This window comes from Ictidomys tridecemlineatus, chromosome 11 (assembly GCF_052094955.1).
Source record: "Ictidomys tridecemlineatus isolate mIctTri1 chromosome 11, mIctTri1.hap1, whole genome shotgun sequence".
NCBI classification, from domain to species: domain Eukaryota; kingdom Metazoa; phylum Chordata; class Mammalia; order Rodentia; family Sciuridae; genus Ictidomys; species Ictidomys tridecemlineatus.
In genome coordinates this window covers 98,253,833-98,278,114 of record NC_135487.1, presented here as the reverse complement: position 1 = coordinate 98,278,114, position 24,282 = coordinate 98,253,833, and the positions used below count along the sequence as shown (strand labels likewise).

The 24,282-nt window shown below is 36.6% G+C and overlaps 1 protein-coding gene across 19 annotated transcripts in view; it reads left to right on the top strand.

Moving 5' to 3' along the window:
• Positions 1-24,282, top strand: part of Pde4dip (phosphodiesterase 4D interacting protein) — a 228,908-nt gene that overhangs the window by 104,281 nt on the left and 100,345 nt on the right. For all 19 annotated transcript variants that reach the window (XM_078026881.1, XM_078026897.1, XM_078026895.1 and 16 more), the window contains 4 exons: positions 15,080-15,156; positions 17,402-17,525; positions 23,544-23,719; positions 24,012-24,129. In XM_078026881.1, coding sequence (XP_077883007.1) covers positions 15,080-15,156; positions 17,402-17,525; positions 23,544-23,719; positions 24,012-24,129 — 495 coding nt within the window. The remainder of the gene's footprint in view (positions 1-15,079; positions 15,157-17,401; positions 17,526-23,543; positions 23,720-24,011; positions 24,130-24,282) is intronic.

Here is a 24,282-nt window from a genome sequence, read left to right as displayed (position 1 = left end):
TACAACTAAAAGATAAATATTAAAAAAAGAGAAAAGTCTACTTCTAGATTATGAACATATTATAGGCTGGACTGATTTCAAATATCCTCCATAACTTTCAACATAAACATTGTTGAGTCCATTACAGAAATTTAGAAAATTCATGAGTTGCTTGCAAATACCCTAGAAGTTGCAGATGAGTCTCATCTGTACAGAAAAGGTGGGTAAGAAACTCACTTTTCTATCCTTTGCTATCTCCTTCTCCTGAGTCACACAGTTGCTGTCTTCAGAGAACTGTAGTTGAACTGTTGACTCTTCCTGAAACTGAGCAGTCTCTCCAAGAGAGGGGTTGGTATGTTGGGAAGCAAATACACTAAGAGAAGGTCCGAGTAAGCAGAGCATATTCTTGAAGATTAGGATTTTTAAAAATGGGTTGTGTATTTATTTACTTATTATTATTATTATTATTATTATTATGGTACCAGGGATTGAACCCAGGGGCACTAACCACCAAATTACATGCCCAGTTCTTTTTAAAAAATATTTTATTTAGAGACAGTTGCTCTAAGTTGCTTAGGGCCTTGCTAAGTTGCTGAGGCTGGCTTTCTATCCTCCTGTATCAGCCTCCTGAGCCTCTGGGATTTTAATCATGTACCACCATGCCCGGCTTGTATATTTATCTTGAACAACATTCATTGGTTTGATAAATATATAATCACCTTCTATATATAGCTTTTGCTACCAAAGTGGATACAATGATGAGAGGATAGAGGGAGTCTCTGCCGTCATTAACTTAAAGAGTTTAATCGCCTGAGCTATGATGCTGACCTCTGTTCAGTGTAGTTCTGCTGTCACCCTCCTCAGTGTTTTTTTTTTTATCACTCTTAATTAGCTGAAGTAATTTCTGTGTTTTCTTTTCTTTTCTTTTTTTTTTTTTTTTTTTTGTGATGCTAGGGATTGAACCCAGAGCCTTATGTTTTCGAGGAAAGTACTTTACCAACTGAGCTATATCCCCAGCCCTCATTTCTGTGTTTTGATGATTGATAAATGCCATAATCCCATAAAACTCTTTAAGGTGTGATTAGATCATAGGATTAACTGTGAAGTCAGAATATTTCTTCACATGACATACGTAAAGCTAGTACATCTTTTTCCTAACATCCTGTAAATGTTAGGAGATAGAATGCAAACTGTACATGTAATTTTATTTAAAATATTTGTATTTTTTAGTTGTAGTTGGACACCATACCTTTATTTTATTTATTTATTCTTATGTGGTGCTGAGGATCTAACCCAGGGTCTTGCATGTGCTAGACGAGTGCTCTACCGCTGAGCCACAACCCCAGCCCGTACATGTAATCATGTAATTTTAAATTCTTTGGTGACCATGTTAAAAAATAAATTAAAAGAAACATGTGAAACTAATGTTAATAATATAGTTAAAATATTATCATTTCAACATGAAATCAACATTTAAAAATTATTAGAGATTTTACATTATTATAGTAAGTCTTTGAAATCTGATGTGCACTATCTCTGAAATACTCATAGCACATTTCAGTTTGAACTAGTCACATCTCCAGGATTCAGTAACCCACATATGGCTCATACCAGTCATCCTGGATAGCACAGCTCTAATATCTGTAGGGTAAGTGCTATCCCTGGTCTGGAGCAGAAGTCTAAGTTCAAAAGAGTTGCCTTGCTTTAGGAAATAGGCTTTCAAAAAGGAAGTGACTGCCAGCTGTTAGAGTTCAGTTTTTATATAAGCTTCAATGTAAGAAAAATGGTCCCGGACTTTTCAGTGTGCCTAAGTGGCTTTATCCTTCTTGAAGAATAAATCAAAACAAGTATCAATCCAAAATTGAAAGCTGAATTTGGGGATAAATATCAGATTATGTTAGATGCCACAGATAACTTAAAAATATTTAGCAGGCCGTAAGTTTCCTATGTACCAATTTATCTATAGAAAAGTCAATGTAGTTTCTATACTTTGAAATGAATTCCGTACCTGGTACTTAAAGAGTATATTTGTGTAAGAAACCAAGGAAAGCAAAGGATGTTTCCTGTGAAATCCAGTTTTCCAATAGCTGAGAGAAACAAATCATTGTGAACATTCCTTTTAGCCTCTCAATAGGACTGGTTTCCTGTCTCCACATAAGGTGTCCTGGGCGACTGCACGGGTTCCAGCCTCACCCCTGGCTTTCACAGGGGGCCTTGACTTTGCTAAATTAAGCCCAGCCAGTCCTATTTGTGAAAACAGACTCCTGCCAAGAGAGAGACTTGTCCTGCTAAGGAATGTACTGGGGAGGGGAGAGAATCACTGAGATCATTTGTATTTATGTGTGTGTTCTCTCATTGCCAGCTCAGTTGTGCCAGATCTACAGAGGCTTCTGGGATTCAACCAAGATTTTAACAGAGTGACCATAGAGAATGAATAGCTCATGACACATGGGGAAGGGTTTAATTGGAGGTCAATGTGAACAACAAGGCAATGAGTATCTTAGGACCTCTGTGTTCAGAGTCTAAATAAAACAGGCAACACACCTCATGTTTTTCGCATTTGTCTCCTTAAGAAAGTAGAATAAATTTTATGTTTTGTAGTGGTTTTAGGTTCACAGAAATATTGAGCAGAAGATAGATTTCCCATATATTCTGTATGGTATATGTATCCACATATGTATAGCCTCTCCCAGTGGCAAAATCCAAAGACATCTCATTTGAATCTGTTTTTCTTGGGTTCCTGAACTCAGTGTTGACCCAAATTGACTACCCCTTCTATGATTCATGCTTCTGACTACCTTTGGGGAAACTACATTTATCAAATACCTGCTGTATGTCAGGTGTTTTCATTTAAATCTTCTTATTTAATTGTTGCAATGTCCCTGACATGAACACTTAATGGAATTGAAACAGGTTAAAGAGATTTGCCTTTAGAATAAAGAGGATGAACTGTAAAAAATATCTGCAGTTTCATGTGGTTCAATAGAATGCAACCTAGCTGGTGTTGGAACCCAGGCCTATTTAGTCTTAAGGCCTATATTTTGTATTGCCTCTGCCCAAGTACTAGATTCTTAATTTTCTCTTGGCAGTGCTATAGTTCATATTTATATACCTGCCATCCCTAGAAGACCAGGGTTGCTGAGAGTAAAAGCAGCCCAAGATATGATATGTCTTGAATGGTGTCTAGGTGTGTTTCTTTGGAAGCTAAATCCAGTAGTTACATAACAGACCTGCTTTAACTTGTATATCTGTTGCTATTTATGTCTGCCACCTGTGCATATTTCCATGCAGCTATCTGATTGTGTTTTCTTCTGTTTATTATATTTTACTATAAAGTAACTATTTAGTTGATAAAACATAGGCCATAAATTCTCTGAGGACTGTGCTTTGTGTCTTTCTCTAATACCTATTAGAATGCCTTATAAATTAAATATATTAATTAATTAATTAATTAATTAATTTGATGGTGCTGGAGATGAAACCTAGGGCCTCACACATTCTAGGTAAATGCTCTACTACTGATATACATCCCCAGCAGTACATTAAATATTTGATGAAAAAACAAGTGAATAAAAAAAAAATGCTGCCATATCACAAGTCAGTTACCTATCTTCTGGCCAAAGAGTATTTTCTCTCTCTATCTCTGTTTCTCTACCTCTCATACACATATGCACATGGGCATGCACACATGAACTGAGCCCTATCTGTGTTTGTATAAATACCTGATCTCCTTAGAACTTTGGCCTCATGCTTACTCAAGTGTGGATGTCTGTCTAATGAAGGTCAACCAGGCTAGGAAAGAAAGAGTATTGTTTTGAGGCCCCTACTAAGGACTAACATAGGTTAGACTTGAAAACAATGACCTGAACAGAGTTTTGCCATTTGGTTATGAATCCTTGTACAAACTCAAAACTTTTCTGCTTATTTTTTTCCATCTCTTTGGGAGACTGGATAATAAAGCAGGCAATAGAAGGAGAGTGCCCTAAACTTGCATTGTCGGCTGGTTATTGAGGCCATGGACACTACCTTGCTGTCCTTTCCCTGGCAATGAAGGACACTTGTCAGATGTTGGGGCAACCACTGTGTCTAATATGGGCCTTAATTTCACTAGTGAAAGAAATTGAATATGAAATCTGTAGAAAGGCAGGGAATTGTATTTCTAAATCAAAGCTTTCCTCTACTTTGTGTTAAAATCTAAAAACTTCATGTTTTGCACTAGAATACCTTCTGGCTAGGTGCCTTATGTCAATGTAAAAGATTATGAGAGCAGATAGTGACAGTTCTTATGGGTAAGAGGGAAAGCTCTAATTTAAGATAATTGTATAAAAACAAATCTTTGGGAGTGACTGGTCTAAAGTCACAAAGTTAATGACAGAGCAGATAGATCTAGACCCATTAGGGTTCTATTTTTGCTCTAAGACTTATTAATGGAAAGAAAATTCATTTATAAAATAACTCCTCTGGAAATTACTAAATATATTTCCGGGATCCAAGGACTAGTCCCTTGTCTCTTGTCCAAGACAGAAAATATTCCTCAAGAAAATACTCTGTGCTTCACTGTATTATATAATAATGACCTTTCCCCAGGGATATTGGAGAAGCCTAAAAAAAAAGAAGTTCATTCTGTGTACAAAAATATTTGTGAACTCTTGTTTTCCTAGAAGGAATATTATTCTTTTCAAAAAGAAAAGATTTTAAAATCCAACTCACTCACTAATAGTTTCTTTCCACTTTGGGTGAATAATCAGGAGTTTGTGAGGGTCCACTCACAAAATTTTGTGACTTCTTCCTGCTAAGCCATTTGTTTTTGGATTTCTTTCCTTTACAGAATTGATTAGAGTGGAATTTGGCCGATTTTATTTTTGTCCCAGATAAAGACTCCTTTGTGGAAGGCCTGCCTTCTCTGGCTTTTTCCTATGTCTTGCAAAGGTGTAATGCCATCTCTTGTATTCATTGACCCCTAACCTGCCTCTTACTACACAAAGAACTTCTTGAGGTCAAGTACTATAAAGCCAAGAAATACAATTTTATTTTGGAACTTTAATATCCAGTAAATATTTTACTCACTGATTAGACATGCTATCAAGCTTCTTTCTGTCTTTCTTTTCAGGGGTATGAAAAATAGCATAAGACATGGTTCTGTCATCAGGGAGTTTACAGATTAGTGGATACACACACACACACACACACACACACGAATGCAGGGAAGTGAAGTTAAATATAAAACAAAAATATAAATCAGCAATTTCAAGACAAATGATGTTTATTCCCTAAGCTTATACTGATGGTTACTGAAGGCAAAGTACTTTTCTAAAACCCAGATGGAGATCCAGGCATTTAAAAATCATTGATACCAGGCAGAATGAGGTGAGTGCAATACCTTCTGATGAAAGCCTTGATTTTTGCCTGTTGCCCTGGTGTAAGTACTCATTTTTTAATTTAAGAAGATTGTGGTACGAATGTTAAATTATAGTCATACTGAGTTAGAGAAAGTTTTCTAGAGGGAAAGATGTTTGAGATGACTCTTAGTGAAAACAAGTTTAGAAAGAGAAGATGGAGAGAAGCCATCTCAGACTGACAGCAGCTCAGGCAGAGCCTTGGTGGCATTCAAGGGCACTTATGATTGGTTTCTTCAAGTAATAAAAGACCTTGTGTTTAGAGGAGGGTGGCCAAGAGGTCTTAGATACTATCTCTCTGTATACTATCATCACTCAGAATTCCTGTTATCAGAAAGGTGGCTGCTAGATAATGATTGATGTCATGTGATCCCGTGTTAGACTAGCGGATATGGGTCAAGCTAGATGGTGCCAGCAGGTGAAAAGGAGAGAAAGAGAGTAAGTGAGGCCCTGTGAGAGTTGGAGAGACTAAAGGATGATACGAGATAAAGTGAGAGAATATGCTTTTATTAGTTTAGTCTGATCAATTAAAGAGGTTGCATATTCCTCTTTAAACACATCTTCTTTGTAGTTTATTTCTGCACCTTGTCTTTCCTGCCTACAATCCACACTCAGTGGGTTCTGAGTTTCTCAAATTTGAGAGGCAATCTAGAGGCAGGTTCATTCTCTTTATTCCTAATCTTGGGAAACAGACTCAACACCACTGTTTTATGCAAATCTGGTAGCTAAAAAAGCTGTTGTAGGGAGCCATACATTCTTTGCTACAAATGACCTTAGTTTAGGTAATTCCAGAAATGAAAATGAAAAAATAAAAAGCATGTAGATGCTTATCTTTTGTGATGAAAATGCCCCCCTTGACTTTTAATTTTGAAAAGATTTAAATGCACAAAAATATAAAAAGAATATTACCTGCCATGTACCCGTCCCATGAACTGGGGACCCATGTCTCTACTTGAACAGCACCCGACATTCTCCTGTTCTTTTTTTTTATATATGTATTTTTTAGTTGTAGAAGGACACGATACCTTTATTTATGTTTATGTGGTGCTGAAGATTGAACCCAGTGCCTCACCTGTGCTAGGTGAGTGCTCTACTACTGAGCCACAACCCGGCCCTCTCCTGTTCTTTTAGTTGATCTCTCTGCAATGTTCTTTTTCCTATCCTTCTCTCCTTATGGCAACTCTCAGACATCATATGATTTACCTGGGAAGACATGAGAATGTAACTTTAAGAGATTTATGTTTTAAACATAACCACTATAATATTATTATACAAAGAGTTTACAGATGATTTCTTAATACCACCTAATACTCAGTTCATACTCAGTTTTTCCCTCTGGAACATTCATTTTCAGATCTGGAGATCTTTATCTCTGAGTTTTAATGTAGTGCACAGGAAGAGAACAGCCCTTTTAGAAGGGAGAAGGAAGAGGAAGCTGTAAAACTAAATTGCATTCAACTGTTCTTCAGTAGGGTAGTAGTTTACCTCTTAGAGGCTCTTCTCAGCTTCTAATGGAGAAAATCTTTTCAAGATTTCAGATAAAAAAAAGTTTTTTAGATGAAATCTTAGAGTGACTTTGATTTGCATTTCTCTAATTGCTAGTGATGATCAACATTTTTTCATGTATTTGTTGATTGATTATATGTCACCTTCTGAGAAGTGTCTGTAATGGCAGCTATTATGCATACAAACAACAGTAAGTGTTGGCAAGGATGTGAGGGAAAAGGTACACTCATACACTGCTAGTGGTACACTGCAAATTGGTACAGCCAATATGGAGAGCAGTATGGAGATTTCTTGGAAAATTGGGAATGGAACCACCATTTGACCCAGCTATCCCTCTCCTTGGTCTATACTCAAAGGACTTAAAAACAGCATACTACAGGGTCACAGCCATCCTAAATGCCCTTCAATACATCTGGATAAAAACAAATGTGGCATGTATACACAATGTAATACTACTCAGCAATAAAAGAGAATAAAATCATGGCATTTGCAGGTAAATGGAGTTAATGCTAAGTGAGAAGTTAGACAATCCCCCAAAATCAAATGCCAAATGTTTTCTTTGATAAAAGGAAGCTGATTCATAGTGGGATAGGGAGAGGGAGCATGGGAGGAATAGATGAACTCTAGATAGGGCAGAGGGGTGGGAAAGGAAGGGTGGTGGCATGGGGTAATAAATGATGGTGGAATATGATGATCATTATTATCCAAAGTACATGTATGGCGATGTGAATTTGTGTGAATATACTTTATATAAACCAGAGATATGAAAAGTTGTGCTCTATATGTGTAATAAGAATTGTAATGCATTCCGCTGTCATATATAAGTAAAAATTTTTTAAAAAGTTGTTCACACAGTCTCACAGCATTATTCTATCCCTTTTCACTTACTCAGCAAACATCGTTGTCACCCCACTTCCTCTGCCTCTTGTCCACCTTTTCCTTGCAAGTTTATTCATTTGTTGGTTCATTCATTCAATGCTTTTACTACACACATAGATGTGAGGCACTGGGCCTTGGATGACTCACAGTGGCCAGCCACTTAAATCAGACATTGTGCTGGGTACTTTACATAGGCTCACTTATTCCTAACTATATCCCTTAAGGTAATTTTTTAAATTCCTATTTTATAAATAAGGAAATTAGGTCCTTAAACATTAGGTTACTTACACAAAATAAGGTTTCCCAGCTAGGAAATGGCAGGAAGGCATTTGGACCTAGATGTATCTATCCTGAAATTCCTGTCCCAACTTCACAGAATGAGGGGCAGATGCTTAATAGTCAGTATACTTGGCTAATTCCACCATATCATCATTTACTCTGTCTTTAGAAAGCTTATAATTCAAAAGGGTAAATAAGTCATAGAAAAATATGCATCCTATGGTGTGTCAATGTTGAAGGACAAGGAGTTATTAAAACTCATATCATCAAAGGTATAATAAATTAATTTTAACTGGGAGAGAGATGAAGTAAGGCTTCATAAGGAATATGGCATTTAATGATGAAGTTGAAGGAAGAACAATGATGTGGCACCAAGAAAGCCTAGGGTGTATTCTGGAAATCTAGTTAGGCTGGTGGATAATGATGGGAGATCAAGCTGGATTATAGATTGAGATCAAATTTTAAATACAGTCTGTCATGTGAAATTTCACTGCTGTACAGTTTAAAATCATGAAAGACTTTTTGAGAACAAGGAATGGAATAATCAGAGTTATACTTTTGGAAAAAATGTAAATAGAGGAGAAACCAAGGTCGGAGAGACCAGATATAAGATTATTTACTCTGATACTGGTGAGGCTCAGGGAGTGCCTAATAAGATGGTATTAAGGAAGGCTAGAGGGGAGGGCAAGATTGGAAAGAGATTCAGGAATACCAGATGATTACTTCCATTGGAGAAGCTCAAAGAGAATGTATAGCTTTGTTCTGTAGTTCAGATGTAGTAATAGTATTCCTATATACCACACTCTGTGGCAAGTGCATTTGCAACAATGTTTATCATTTAACTACTGAAAACTTTCTAGGGCTTTTTGAAACATTTTTGTAATGACTTTAGTGAGATATTAAAAAAATAACAGTAGGGTTCTCTCAAAGTGTACACACCAGTGTTTCCAAAGATTTTCATTCATTCAGCCTTCATCATAATCAATTTTAGAACATTTCATCACTCCATAAAGAAACCTTTACTCATGAACCATCACTGATTTCCCTATCTCCCCTAGCCCTAGTCAATCGTCAATTTACTTTCTATCATTATAGATTTGCCTAATTTGGACTTTTCATGTACATGGAATCATAACATAGTTTTTTTTGTGTGTGTGGCTGATTTCATTTAACACAATGCTTTCAAAGTTCATCCATGTTGAAGCATTTATCATTCTTTTATATGCCTAAATAATATTCCCTCGTATGGCTCTACCCCACAGTTTATGGATGGAAATTTGTAATTGTTCTATAACTTTCCCCTATCAAATATTCATGCTTGGAGTAAGTGAGCTATTAAAACACAATTGTATATTTGGGGTGTATAGCAGTTTCTATTTTAATAACCATATTTCCTCATCTGTAATGACCTCCTTCACTTCTGTGTATCTTACCTAATAAACCTTATGTGGCAACTCCAGTCATATTTATATTGCCTCACCAATTATCACCTTTACCATTTTAAGCTTTATCTTGGATTTTGATCTTATCTCTTCAACTGAGTTGCAGGCATACTGAGTACAAGAAATACCTGTTTGTTGCCATATTTCCCATGAGACCTTTAAAGTCCCATTCAACACTAAGAGATATAGAAGACCTGACTTAGAAGAGGTGGAGTGGACATGTCAACACTCCTGGCTATAACTGTACTTTTTCAATTTTAACTTCTCCCTTGCCTGCTCATAGAAATGGCTCATGGAATATTATTGTTATGTGGGAAACAGTGTGTAAACTATTGACCTATGATAAAAAGATGGACACATTTTTGGATTAAGATTGTTTAATTGATAATGCAAAGCCATTTCTCTTTGTTTTTTTAAAAAAGTAGGGTTTTAGGATTTAGTATGCCATGGCTTTATTACAGAAGAATTTGAAAATATTCTTTTTAAAAGAGATAGGCACATTATGAATTACAAGAACAATGGATAATTTAAAGAGTTAAAATTGAAGACTTGAAAGGAGTCCAGTAATTAGTTCTGCTATTTGCTTTTAACTTGATACTGTGTTTAACTCTGGTACCAGTGTAGAAATCATTTCAGTAGGATCCTATGTTTAACACTGATTGCTTTAAGACTCTGACCCAGTGGTGTTTCCCAAAACAAAACAAGCTGCAGACTTGGAGAAAGTCTAATTAAACATGATTGATCCACAAACTTTTTATTAGCCCTATCCTTTAGTCTAGATACTAACATTATAATGAAAAATTTGAAAATTTGTTGTTGTTCCTATTTAATTTGAGCTTCACCACTGAAACCTCTCCTTGAGTTAGTTGGGTGAATACTAATTTGGAGACATGGAAAGAGAGGAGCTCTCCTTCCAGCCCCCCTTTCTTGAATATATAAATATCCCTAGATATCTTGAGGAAGAGCTGATGAAATTTGGTGATAAATAAGCAGATGTGGTTAATTTGGGATCCATTTAAGTTATACTTAGAATTGTAATGATTTATGCATGCATATTCACTCGTGGAGAACAAATAAATGTGATAAACTATGTAGTGATTTTTCTACAGAAAAGAGGTTGCAAAAGGGTTAGACTTTGGAATTGTAAATTGGTTTGTATTTGCATTACCATGTGGTAAGATTTTGTAGCACCCACGAAATTACTTTGGTCTACTAGAATAATTGATTACAAGATTTGTATCTAATCTTGTGGAGATAGAGCTATTTTAGCACTTTGGTATGAGATTCATAAATCTATCGTCTATTTGAATAGACATGATGCTAAAGTCTAAAGAATTCATTTTACTTCTTGTCTTTCCTCTTTTCCCTTTCCCTCGTTTTCATTTCTCTTTGCTATTTATCTCAAAATGAGAAAGCTAAAGTGAAAGTAGTTCTGATTGAGTGTGTATTCATCTGCAGGTGCCTGGGGCATCCCATTTTTTGTGTAGTAATTATTTATCCCTTTCTATGACATAGTGTTAGTTTAATATGTGATTATGGCTAAGAAATCCAGCTATCCTGGTCAGAGATGACAAATTGTTGTTTTTGTAGGCAATAATAACTAACATTTTTTGAATGGTTACTGCATGCTAGGCAATATGCTTTCTGTGCATTATTTCATTTAATCTTCTTGACATCCATAAGAAATTGGTACCATTACAGCTCCCCTGATAGATAAGGAGATCAAGGGTTTTAGGCCACGTGACTTGACAGCCCTGTTCTTGCCTTCAGGACTTATGCTCTTTACCATCATACCCCCTCTATATGTTCCTTCAAGGACTAAATACAACATGTTCTCTAATTTTATAACACCACATTCTACTATCAGGCACAGCTGGATATTGTCTTCTGAGCTGGTTTCTCTGGCTGAAATGTTGAAGCCAAAGTGGAACACTGGATTCAATTGGATTTCAATTTTTCTGTTTAAAATGAGAGACTTGGAGCAGATAAATGCTAAGGTATTTTATGTATGTGAGTCTATGGCCAAATTAATTCAAGAACTAGCTCTATTTTCTTATCTAGGATTTAGAATGGATGGACCTTTATAATTTATACCTTCAATTTTTCTTCCCTTTAGATTTAAATATTTTTCCTACTGGGCCTGAGGTCTTTGATTGACATTTAATTCTCACCATGTACCTGAAGGAAGGAACTAGGGCTGGTTATGTAGCTCAGAGGTAGAGTTCTTGCCTAGCATATGTGAGGCCCTGGATTTGATATTCAGTGTGCATGCGCGTACACACACACACACACACACACACACACACACACACACACACACACACACACACACCAGCTCCATAAGACCTATGAGAAAACTGAGGTTCAGAGGGATTAGATAACCTGTCTAAGGTCACCTAGCAGGAAAGTGCTAGAGCCACCATTGGAACCTACTTCTTTCTAGTTCTGAATCAGTACTCTTCACTCTTTCACAGTGCCTCCCACACTGTTTGTATGTTTGCTTTTATTTAGGTGCTCAAGGATTTCTTATGAAAAAAAGTTGCAGTATGGATCAGTTTATATATGATAGAGATTTCCTGTATTACATCATGAGATTGAGAACTAATCAAAGTCATTTATGTAGCTCTGGTCATTTGAAATCTCAAGTGTTTTCAGAATTGAGGTTTTTAAAAAATCTGCTGAAGCTTGAGCAATCTGAGATGGCTCACCAAATATCTGGCTTTATGATTTAATCAGTTAGCCAGGTATAAGGAACACCATTGATAATAACTCTTCATCAATATACATTACATTTTCTTTCACATAACATTTTAAGTATTTTTTACTCATTCTGTGTCATTTTCCAGGTAAAGAAACTTCAGCAGATTATTACCTAGGGTTAACAAATGAATCAGTTGGTGGCAGAAATAATAAACATAGGATTCATCTTTCTCAGCATCGCATTCTGAGTACTGAATTCATTTGAAATACAGTGGTCTCACAGAAATCAAACTGCTGCTGTCCCTGGATGATAATACTGCCATTGTTGTTGTTGGGATGATGATAATAATAATTTTTATATTTATGTTCAAAAACACTAGGTCTTTTACATGTCCTTAATATATTTATGTCTCATAACCCTCTATGACAGGTTATAAATGAGGAAGGAACTTATCTCCATGTAACAGATGATGGAATATGACAGAATTCATGTCATTTCTATGGAGGGTCTGTAGCTTAGGGACCATTTCTTATGATGATATTTGTATTTCTCTTACTATTGAACATAGAGTTTAAGACGCAGTAGCTACTTATTAAATCTTTTGCTTCATTAATTTATCAATTAGAATAGATGAATAGTTCTTCCAGTACTAAGTCATGGAATTCATATAGGAATCTTGGATTGTTTTCTGATACAAAATTGAAATATTCTTTACTACTAGTTGTTTATTTAGAGGGAGTTAGCATTGTGAGTTATCCATCTTTTGGTGTGAACAAGATGCTGAATTAAATATGAATTTCAGATCAATAACAAAGAATATTTTAACTAAGTATGTCCCAAATATGACAAAGAACATTTAACAATACAAATTTATTACTTATCTGAAATTCAAATTGAAGTGGACATCCCATATTTTAAATTTCTAAGTCCAGTAACCCTAGTGTTAGTGTTCAGAAAATAACTTTAGAGAATATTCTGAAAAGAGCAGGCCATTACTTTCTTCTTAAATGCTATGAGCCGTGAGGCAATTAAGATACTCTAATTTCATCTGCTCTCACTGTATGTTCTATAAACCAAGCCAAAAGTACATGTTTTCTTAGGAGATCAGCTAGCACTCTTTTCAATAGATCAGATTAGAAAGTTACTAGCAATATGATCAAAAACACCTTGGGTCTAACTGCCGTCCAGCTCCAAAATTCTTTAATTCTCAGTGACTTTCTAATATCAAAGAGGTGTCTATTGTTCCCATCTAGTATTGTTGCTTCCTCTATGAGAAGGTGTTATGAAGTCCCTCCCAAAAGTAAGTGATACCCTAGCTTGGCATATTCCCTTGGACTCAAAGAAACCTAGGTATTGGTGGTTGTTATATGTTCCAGTATCCACGATGTGCCTTTCAATGCTCCAGCCACTGTGTCACTTTGTCAACCTATGATGTAAAGGCTTCTTTCTCTCTTAGTCACATCCTTTTTGCTTAATCCTGTGCCATGGCCTTTAGCAGGGAAAGGATTAAATCACCTCTGTACCCTCATCTGTAAGATGAGATAAAGTATTTTTCCAACCAACATTTGCAGACTCCCTCTTGTTCCGCCTGACACTTGCTCCTCTGTTTTCTGTTCCCTATTTTAGTTAAAGAGCATGTCACTAAGCATGTGCTAGAAATCTTTGCATCATCTTTGCTCCACCTTCTAGTCTAATTTGAATCTCACAAGTCAGGAAGCCCTATGGAATCTGCCTCTTAAATGTCTTTTGGGTCTTTTTTCTCTGTACTGGTGTGGCCGCAGACAGTTCCTGTTCATCTGGCCACTCACCTATCTTCATATCTATCACAAGTTCCTTCCTCAACAGACCTGAATGTGGTGATTTTTTGCCTAAACATCCTTGATCTCTTTTGGCATGACTTTTTCCAAACTTAGCTTCAAACTTTTGAGAGTAGTGTTCGGGGATTAAACCCAGGGACACTCTATCACTGAGCTATATCCCTAGCCTTTTTAACATTTTGATTTGAGATAGGGTCTCACTGGGTTGTCTAGGCTGGCCTCAAACTTGGAATCCTCCTTGGAAGACTCTTGAGTTGCTGGGATTATAGGTGTGCATCACTACATCTGGCTTCATACTATTTTCTCTACTGATTCTCCCACTCCTTGCCACTCACCAAGTCACTTAACCTGCACTGGAAGCATCACGTGCATTTCATCAAATCTTTGTTCATACTTGGGATGTTTTTATTTTCTTTTTCTGTTTGCCAGAATCTTACTTGTTGCTGCTTTACCTCAAAAAAAATAAAATAACTGTTTCCTGCATAGATTTAACATCAGAGTCCCCTTTTATCTTAATTTATGAAAGTCAAATTCATGGTAAAGGCAAAGAAAGTATAGTTTTAAAAAATTCTCACAATAAAATAATTAAATCTAAAACATAACTCTGCAGACAGCATTTTTTTAGTTGCAGATGGACACAATACTTTTATTTTATTTATTTATTTTATTTATTTTGTATGTCTTGCTGAGGATTAAACGAAATGCCTCACACATGCTACGCAAGTGCTCTACCACTGAGCCACAATCCCAGCCCCAGCAATTTGGTTTTAAGGAGTAAACTTACATTAGTAAGAAAAAATTGTTTTAATATACACTTTGATATCTAATGTTTTAAAGAGCAAATAGCCTTGGGCAGTGTTCATCATCCAGGGACAATGATGAACAGGCTGAGAACAAATAAGGAGTACAGGGGAAATCTTGAAGCTGTACAATCCATTGTTCTTGACTAAATTACCGATTCATCTGAATTCCCATGTAAGTGGAGGGTTATGAAAGGGCTTAGATGAAATGAGAAACTATGAAACAAATCCAGACCCAAATATGGCAGTTAATGATGGTAAATGCCTGTTTGCTTTTCAGAACATCGAGCTGAAGGTTGAAGTGGAGAGCCTGAAAAGAGAACTTCAGGACAAGAAACAGCATCTGGATAAATCATGGTGAGGTGCAGTTTGAACAAGGAGCAGAGCAGTGTGAACAGAGGAACTCTATTCCTTTCCCAGAACCCAGTTCCCTAATTTGGGAGCAGTCAATTTGGATCAAATTCCTTTACTCTATCCTGGCATTTGAATGTTATATCCACTTCAGGAACTAAAACCATGGATTTTTATGTACTTTCTTTCCCTTGAATTTTCTGTCTATTACTTGGTAAAACAGACATTGCTGCAGAATGGTACCTCCACTAGACTTAAATTTATGAAGTTCCTATTAAACAGTAAGGAATAAATCAGGGAATAGTGAATTCTTCCACTTTTAGTTGAAAGAGACAAATGCAAATAACCTTTGTCAGAGATTATTATCTATCAATCGGATAACATCAAAGGCTGACATAATGATTGGGGAAAATGGACATGCCCGTATGCTTCTGATGAGAGAATTGTGGCTGCATTTTGATATGTGTTGCTATCTATCAAAATCAAAAAGAAACATTTCCTTTGCTCAATTAATCCCTAGAATTATTCTGTTTCTCATAAATAAAGGCACTCCTGTGAATGTTAAATGTATAAGGCTATTTGTGGATCATTATTTGTAACAGCAAAACAAACGAACAAAAATCTCCAACTATCCATCAATAGGACAATGATTGAAAAAAAAATTCAAGAAAACTATCCTGTGGACTGTTATTCAGTTATTAAAAAGAATGAGTTGCCTCTATATTATTGTCCTGGTAGAAAGTTCTCAATAAACTAAGTAAGGGGGAAAAGTGCTAAGTGATGTGTACACTGCTAGCTCCTTTGTGTAAAGATATATGAATGTATTTGCTTGATTATGCCTAGAAAAAAAAAATGGAGAGTTGCCACCAAGATCTTTTGCTTTCAAAAAATTTTAAGTCATTTCATTTTGGTGACAAAATCCTGTTTTAAAAACTGAGAGAACCAGGGTATAGAGAGTTGAAGTCATCTTAAGTTACTGGTGGAGCCAACATCTGGCATCAAGTTGAAGGACCTTCTGGCTTCACAAAAACTATAGTTTCTTAAATCAGGCATTCCTGACTGAGTTACTCAGAAAATGTGTAGCCTTCATTCTTTAGAGATTTTCATTGGTTGTCTACTGTGTTTTATTAAGGACTGTGGAGTCAAAGTAAAAGTTGATTTCCGAGTTCTGCCTAGTTCGGGGGTCTTCAGTCATTCCCTTGGCTTTTGTCCAGGTATAGTCAAGGCCTTCATACTCCCCAAAAGCTGTATAATGATAAAACAACTCAAAGTAAGTGTACCCTCTGGAATGGTGCAGAGTAATATTCACTGTCAGCCAAGGAATCCTGTAATCTTCAGGGAAGCCAAATTTGGGCTCCATGGACACAACTTCCTAAGCCAAACATTGAAGTATCACTGTGCTTGGTGATACTTTATGAGCCTGTAAATATTCAGTATGGTTCTCTGCTCTCAGAATAAGAAGATGGTACGTGGTTCTTAATAAATGGCTTAGAACAGGAATAAAAGCCAACCGGAATTAAGATCAGTCAGCACCTAATACTGCCCTGAAAAATTCTAATGCTCAGATATCCAAGGACAGCTGTTGTTGGCTATAAATAAACTGGTGATACCTTACCGGCTTCATGTTAGAGCTTGGATATTAATTCCTTGGGATATCAGAGAAGCAAAGCTCAGCCAAAACGCTGAGCTCCCATAGATTAAATATCTGCTCTCTGTGAGAGACCATGGAAAACTGGATAGAAATCTGCGTAGGTAGCCCAGATTAAGGACAGTCTACTATGCATTCCCAGCTATAAATGCAGAGGGCATTTCTGTGGTGGTCTAGGTTAATACCCTGTCCCAGTATTCTGAACAGAAGGAACACTTTAAGTTTAAACAACTGGAAGGGCAAGAAATTAGCAAAGCCATCTAAAAAAGCAGTCTAAATGGGAAAGTTCAGGGACAGATGGTAGTGAACATGGGTGCTGACTAGCTGCCTTCTGAAAGAAGTTTCCTTCTCCTGAAGTTACAGCTCTTTGAAGTCTCTAGGAAGCCAGGCATAGCATGCTTGTCAAGCAACAAAAAATTAGAATTCCTGAGAGATTACCTGAGAAAGTTGGAAGAGCAGTTCCACAGATAATTGCAGGAAAAAAAAAAAAGTTGCTTCTTTTTCTTTTCCTTGGTGTGACTCTGGATTGCTGGAACAACCTCAGTGAGTTCTCTGGTGAAATTAAGTGTCTGGCTTTCACTGGCTAATGCTCCATGTTTCTAGGGCTGACGTGGAGAATCTCAACAGCCAGAATGAAGCTGAGCTCCGGCGCCAGTTTGAGGAGCGACAGCAGGAGACGGAGCATGTTTATGAGCTCTTAGAGAATAAGATCCAACTGCTGCAGGAGGTGAGCAGGAGTCTTCAAGGCCCATGGCGAGGGGTCCTCTTTGAATCTCTTCCTGCTGTCCTGTTTTCTGGCTTCCATTTTTCACCTCTGTACTGTGTCATAGAGCTCCTCCCCTAGGTGGGACTTGGCAACCTCTGTTTTCATTCTTTTTTTAAAAAAATTTTATTTATTTTAATTAGGTATATATGACAGCAGGATTCATTTTGATTGATCGTACACAGTTGCAGCACAAATTTTCATTTCTCTGCGCACAATGTAGGGTTGCACCCTATGAGAAGTCATACATGTACCTAGAGTAATAATGTCTATCACATTCCACCTTGTTTCCTGCCCTCATATGCCCTCCCGTCCTCTCCCTCCCCTTTGCCCCATCAAAGTTCCTCCATTTTCCCCATGCCTACCCCCATTATGGATCAGCATTCACTTATCAGGGAGAACATTTGGCCTTTGAATTTTGGGGATTGGCTAACTTCGATTAGCATGACATTCTCCAACTCCATCCATTTATGTGCAAATGCCACAATTTTATTCTCTTTTAATGATGAGTAATATTCTACTGTGTGTGTGTGTGTGTGTATATATATATATATATATATATATATATATATATATATATATATATATCTCAGTTTCTTTATCCATTCATCTATTGAAGGGCATTTAGGTTTTTTCCACAGTTTAGCTATTATGAATTGATCTGCTATAAACATTAATGTGTCTGCGTTACTATATTATGCAGATTTTAAGTCCTTTGGGTATAGACTGTGGAGTGGGATAGCTGGGTCAAATGTGGTTCTACTCCCAATTTTCTAAGGAATCTCCATACTGCTTTCCAGAGTGGTTGCACCAATTTGTAGTCCCACCAGCAATGTATGAGTGTGCCTTTTCCCCCACAGCCTCACCAACACTTATTGTTGTTTGTATTCTTGATAACTGCCATTCTGATTGATATGAAATCTTAGAGTAGTTTTCATTTTCATTTCTCTAATTACTGGAGATGTTGAACAGTTTCTCATATATTTGTTGATCGATTGTATATTCTGAGAAGTGTCTGTTCGCTCCTTAGCCCACTTATTGATTGGGTTGTTGTTTTTTTTGTTTGTTTGTTTGTTTGGTGTTAAGTTTTCTGAGTTCTTTATATATCCTGGAGATTAGTATTCTATATGAAGAGTGTGTGGCAAAAATTTTACTCCCCAAATGTAGGCTCTCTCTTGACCTCATAGATTGTTTCTTTTGCCAAGAAGAAGCTTTTTAGTTTGAATCCATCCCATTTATTAATTCTTGATTTTATTTCTTGTGCTTTTGGAGTCTTACTAAGGAAGTCAGCCTAATCTGACGTGATGAAGATTTGGACCTGTTTTTTCCTCTGTTAGGTGCAGAGTCTCTTCCTAGGTCCTTGATCCACTTTGAGTTGAGTTTTATGCATGGTGAGAGATAGAGGTTTAATTTCATTTTGCTGCATATGGATTTCCAGTTCTCCCCACACCATTTGTTGAAGAGGCTTATCCTCAGCATTCATTTTCCAATGTATATTTTTGGCTCCTTTGTTTAGTATGAAATAAATGTATTTATGTGGGTTTGTCTCTGTGTCTTCTGTTCTATACCCTTGGTCTACATATCTATTTTGGTGCCATTTTTGTTACTATAGCTTTGTAGTATAGTTTAAGTTCTGGTATTAGGATGCTTCCTGCTTTACTATTCTTGCTAAGGATTGCTTTGGCTATTCTGGGTCTCTTATTTTTCCAAATGAGTTTCATGATTGCCTTTTCTATTTCTATAAGGAATGACATTGGGATTTTAATTGGAATCACATTGAATCTGTATAATGCTTTGGGTAGAATGGCCATTTTGACAATACTAATTTTACCTATCTAAGAGCATGGGAGAGCTTTCCATCTTCTAAGATGTTCTTTAATTTCGTTCTTTAGTGTTTTGTAGTTTTCATTGTAGAGGTCTTTCACCTCTTTTGTTAAGTTGATTACCAAGTATTTTTTTTTTTTGATGCTATTGTTAATGGGGTAGTTTTCCTAATTTCTTTTCTAGAGGATTCGTCACTGATATATAGAAATGCATTTGATTTATGGGTATTGATTTTATATCCTGCTACTTTGCTGAATTCATTTATTAACTCTAGAAGTTTTCTGATAAAGTTTTTTTGGTCCTCTAAGTAGAAAATCATGTCATCAGCCAATAATGATACTTTGAGTTCTTCTTTTCCTATTTGTATCCCTTTAACTTCTTTCATCTGTCCACTTGCTCTGACTAGAGTTTCAAGAACTTTGTGGAATAGAAGTGGTAAAAAAGGGCATCCCTGTCTTGTTCCAGTTTTTAGAGGAAATGCTTCCAATTTTACTCCATTTAGAATGATGTTGGCCTTGGGTTTAGCATAGTAGCTTTTACAATGTTGAGGTATATTCCTGCTATCTCTAGTTTTTTAGTGTTTTGAATATGAAAGAGTGCTGTATTTTGTCAAATGCTTTGTCTGCATCAATTGATATAATCACATGATTCTTTAAGCCTGTTGACGTTATGAATTATATTTATTGATTTCCTTATGTTGAATCAACCTTGCATCCCTGGAATGAATCCTACTTGATCATGGTGCACTATTTTTTAAATATGTTTTTGTATGCAGTTTGCCAGAATTTTATTGATAATTTTTGCATCAATGTTTATCAGAGATAATGGTCTAAAATTTTCTGTCCTTGATGTGTCTCTGCCTGGTTTTGGTATCAGGATGATACTAGCTTCATAGAATGAGTTTGGAAGCTTTCCTCCTTTTCTATTTCATGGAATAATTTGAGGATGTTGGTATTAATTCTTCTTTGTAGATCTTGTAGAATTTAGCTGTGAATCCATCTGGTCTTGGGCTTTTCTTGGTTGGTAGGCTTTTGATGGTGTCTTCTATTTCCTTGCTTGAAATTGATTTTATATTTCCCTTCAACTCAGTTTGGGTTGATCATATGGCTCTAGAAATTTGTTGGTGTATTTGAAGTTTTCTGTTTTATTAGAGTGTAATTTTTCAAAATAGTTTCTAATTGTCTTCTGTATTTCAATAGTGTCTGTCATGATAGTTTCTTTTTCATCGTGAATTTTTATAATTTGAGTTTTCTCTCTCCTTTTCATTTGGGTGGCTAAGGGTTAGTCAATTTTATTTATTTTTTCAAAGAACCAGCTTTTTGTTTTGCAAATTTTTTGGATTGTTTCTTTTGTTTCAGTTTCATTGATTTCTGCCTTGATTTTAGTTATTTCCTGTCTTCTACTACTTTGGATGTTGGTTTGTTCCTCTTTTTTCTAGGACTTTGAGCTGTAATGTCAGTTTGTTTATTGACTTTTTTCTTCTTTTAATGAATGAACTCCATGCAATGAACTTTCCTTTTAGCACTGCCTTCATAGTGTCCTATAGATTTTGACAAGTTGTATTACAGTTCTCATTTACCTCTAAGATTTTTTTATCTCCTTCCTGATGTCTTCTGTTACCCATATGTCATTCAATAGTATATCGTTTAGTCTCTGGGTGTTGGGTAGCTTCTGTTTTTAATTTTGATTTCTATTTATATTTGATTTCTGTTCAATCAATAATTTCATTGATTTCTAGTTTCATTCCATCATGGTCAGATAGAATGCAGAGTAGTATCTCTGTGTTTTTGTATTTGCTAAGACTTGCTTTGTGGCATAACATATGATCTATTTTGGAGAAGGATCCATGTGCTGCTGAGAAGAAAGTGTATTCTCTCTATGATGGATGGAATAGTCTATATATGTCTGTTAACTTACTGATTGTATTATTGAGCTCAATAGTTTCTTTGTTTAGTTTTGTTTGGAAGATCTATCCAGTGGTTAGAGAGGTTTATTACAGTCACCCAGTATTATTGTGTTGTGGTCTATTTGATTATTGTAGTTGAGAAGGATTTGTTTGATATATGTAGCTGCCCCATTGTTTGGGGCATAGATATTTATGATTGTTATGTCTTGTTGATGTATGAATCCCTTAAGCAGTATGAAATGTCCTTCTTTATCCCTTTTCACCAGCTTTGATATGAGGATGGAAACCCCTGCTTGTCTACGTGGTTCATGTGAGTGGTATGTTTTTTTTCTACTCTTTCACATTAAGTCTATGGATGACTTTTCCTGTGAGATGAGTCTCTTGAAGGTCTTTTTAAAAAAATCATAGAATTATGGGATAACATCAATTGTGGCTTTCAATTGATGAGTTTGGGCCATTTACATTCAGGGTTATTATTGAGACATGATTTGTATTCCTTGTCATTTTGGTTTCTTTTTGGTTTTTTAACTTGACTTTGTTTCTCCTTTGATTGGCCTTTCCTTTAGTATAGTTCCTCTCTTTGCTGATTTTCCTTGTTGTTTATTATTTCCTCCTCCTGGAATATTTTGCTGAGAGTGCTCTGTAGTGCAGGCTTTCTCGCTATAAATTCTTTTAATTTTTGTCTATCATGAAAGGTATTAATTTTGTCATCATATCTGAAGCTTAATTTTGCTGGATATAAGATTCTTGGTTGGCATCCATTTTCTTTTAGAGCTTGGTATATGTTGTTCCAGGATCCCTTGACTTTGAGGGCCTGGATTGAAAAATCTGCTGAGATCCAAATTGTTCTTCCCCTGTATGGGATCTGATTCCCCTCTCTTGTGGTCTTTAAGATTCTATCCTTATTCTGTATGCTAGGCATTTTCATTATAATGTACCTCGGTGTAGATCTGTTGTAATTTTATACATTTGGTATAAGCCTCTTGCATTTGGTTTTCCAATTCATTCTTCAAGTTTGGGAAGTTTTCTGATATTATTTAATTAAAGAGATTGTGCATTCTTTTGGTTTGCATCTCTGTGCCTTCCTCTATCCCAATAAATCTTAGATTTGGTCTTTTGATGTTATCCCATAATTCCTGGATCTTCTGTTCATGGTTTCTTCTTTCATTGTGTGGTCAGAATGTACTTTATTTTCAAGATTATATATTTTGTCTTCATTATCTGACATTCTGTCTTCCAAATTATCTAGTCTGTTGGTGATACTTTCTATTGTTTTTTTTAAAATTGGTTTATTGTTTCTTTCATTTCAAGGATTTCTGATTATTTTTGGGGGTGGGGATCAGGGATTGAACTCAGGGGCACTTGACCACTAAGCCACATTCCCTATTTTGTATATCATTTAGAGACAGGTTCTCACTGAGTTTCTTAGTGCCTCACTTTTTCTGAGGCTGGCTTTGAACTAGCGATTCTCCTGCTTCAGCCTCCGAGCCACTGGGATTACAGGCATGCACCATCACTCCCAGCTGATTGTTTTTTTTGTTGTTGTTGTTGTTTTTTAGAATCTTTATCTCTTTCTTGAAGTAATATTTTGCTACCTGTATTTGCTCCCTTATCTCTTTGTAGGAATTATCAACTTTTGCCTGTATTTGCTCACTTAGGTCATTCTTTAATTCATAGATCATTTTAATTATGTACATTCTGAACTCCTTCTCTGACATTTCATCAACTGTGCTGTCAGTGGATTGTATTATTGTAGTATCTTGATTTGTTTGGGGCACTTTCCTCCCTTGTTTTTTTCATGTTGTCTATATGTCTTCCTTTCTTGTAGTATGGATCTGGGGTTTTATAGTTTCTATCCTATAATCTTGTAGTGTCCCTGAAGATTACCTATATCTCACGTTGGTGTTGGGCTTCTAGACCCTTGCCCATGTCCCACGATAAATGCTATTGCAACTAAAGGTGGTGGTGGCAATAGCAGAGATAACTCAAGATAACAGTGAGGGTATCCCAAGATGGATGGGCTGAAAGGATGGCTGCCTGTTTGGAGATGCAACAGTTGTCCCCAGGTAGAGGCTACTGTGTGGGGAGGGCTATGGTGTTGATGCAGTGTCCCCAATGGAGGTGGGGTAGGCCTGGGCTCTGGTGTGGGTCTGCTGGTCAGCAGGCAGTCCTGGGCCTAGGCCTGGGTTCCTGTGTGGGTCTGACAATTGGCCAACCCCTAAAGTCTTAACCTGTTTTCATTCTTTTTTCAGGAATCCAGGCTAGCAAAGAATGAAGCTGCACGCATGGCAGCTCTGATGGAAGCAGAGAAAGAGTGTAACCTGGAGCTCTCAGAAAAACTGAAGGGAGTCACTAAGGACAGGGAAGATGTACAGGGAGACCAGGTCAAGCCTGACCAGTACACTGAGGCCCTGGACCAGAGGGACAAGTATGTGCCTTTGGTGCTCTTTGCTTGATTTTGCCTATTCTCCGGGCCATCAGAATGTTCAATAGCCACACTGTTCCCTGTTAGGACTGATGGTAGAGTGGCAGAACCTTCACCATTTCCAAGACTTTCTGGTCCCACAACCCAAGATTTTCTTTTCAGGGTTGAGTCTTCAACAGCATCCATTAAAAAAACTCACTTCTTACCAGTCACGAGGCCAAGTATGAATAGTAAATCAACAAAGTGGTCCAGTGGTGGTAAGCAAGAGATTGGGTCTTTCTTCTCTTTGCTTCAGGAGAATCGAAGAACTGAGTCAGAGCCTGGCTGCCCAAGAGAGGCTTGTAGAACAACTCTCTCAGGAGAAACAGCAACTGCTACATCTGCTGGAAGAGCCCACGAGCATGGAAGTGCAGGTAGGGTTTGGGCTGTATGTCCCAGGGCACTGGCTTCATGCTATCATGACCTTTACCTTTATTATCTATTTCTGTGTAACAAATTGCTACAGACTTAGCAGTTTTTTAAAAAAATTTAGTTGTAGATGGACACAATACCTTTATTTATTTTAT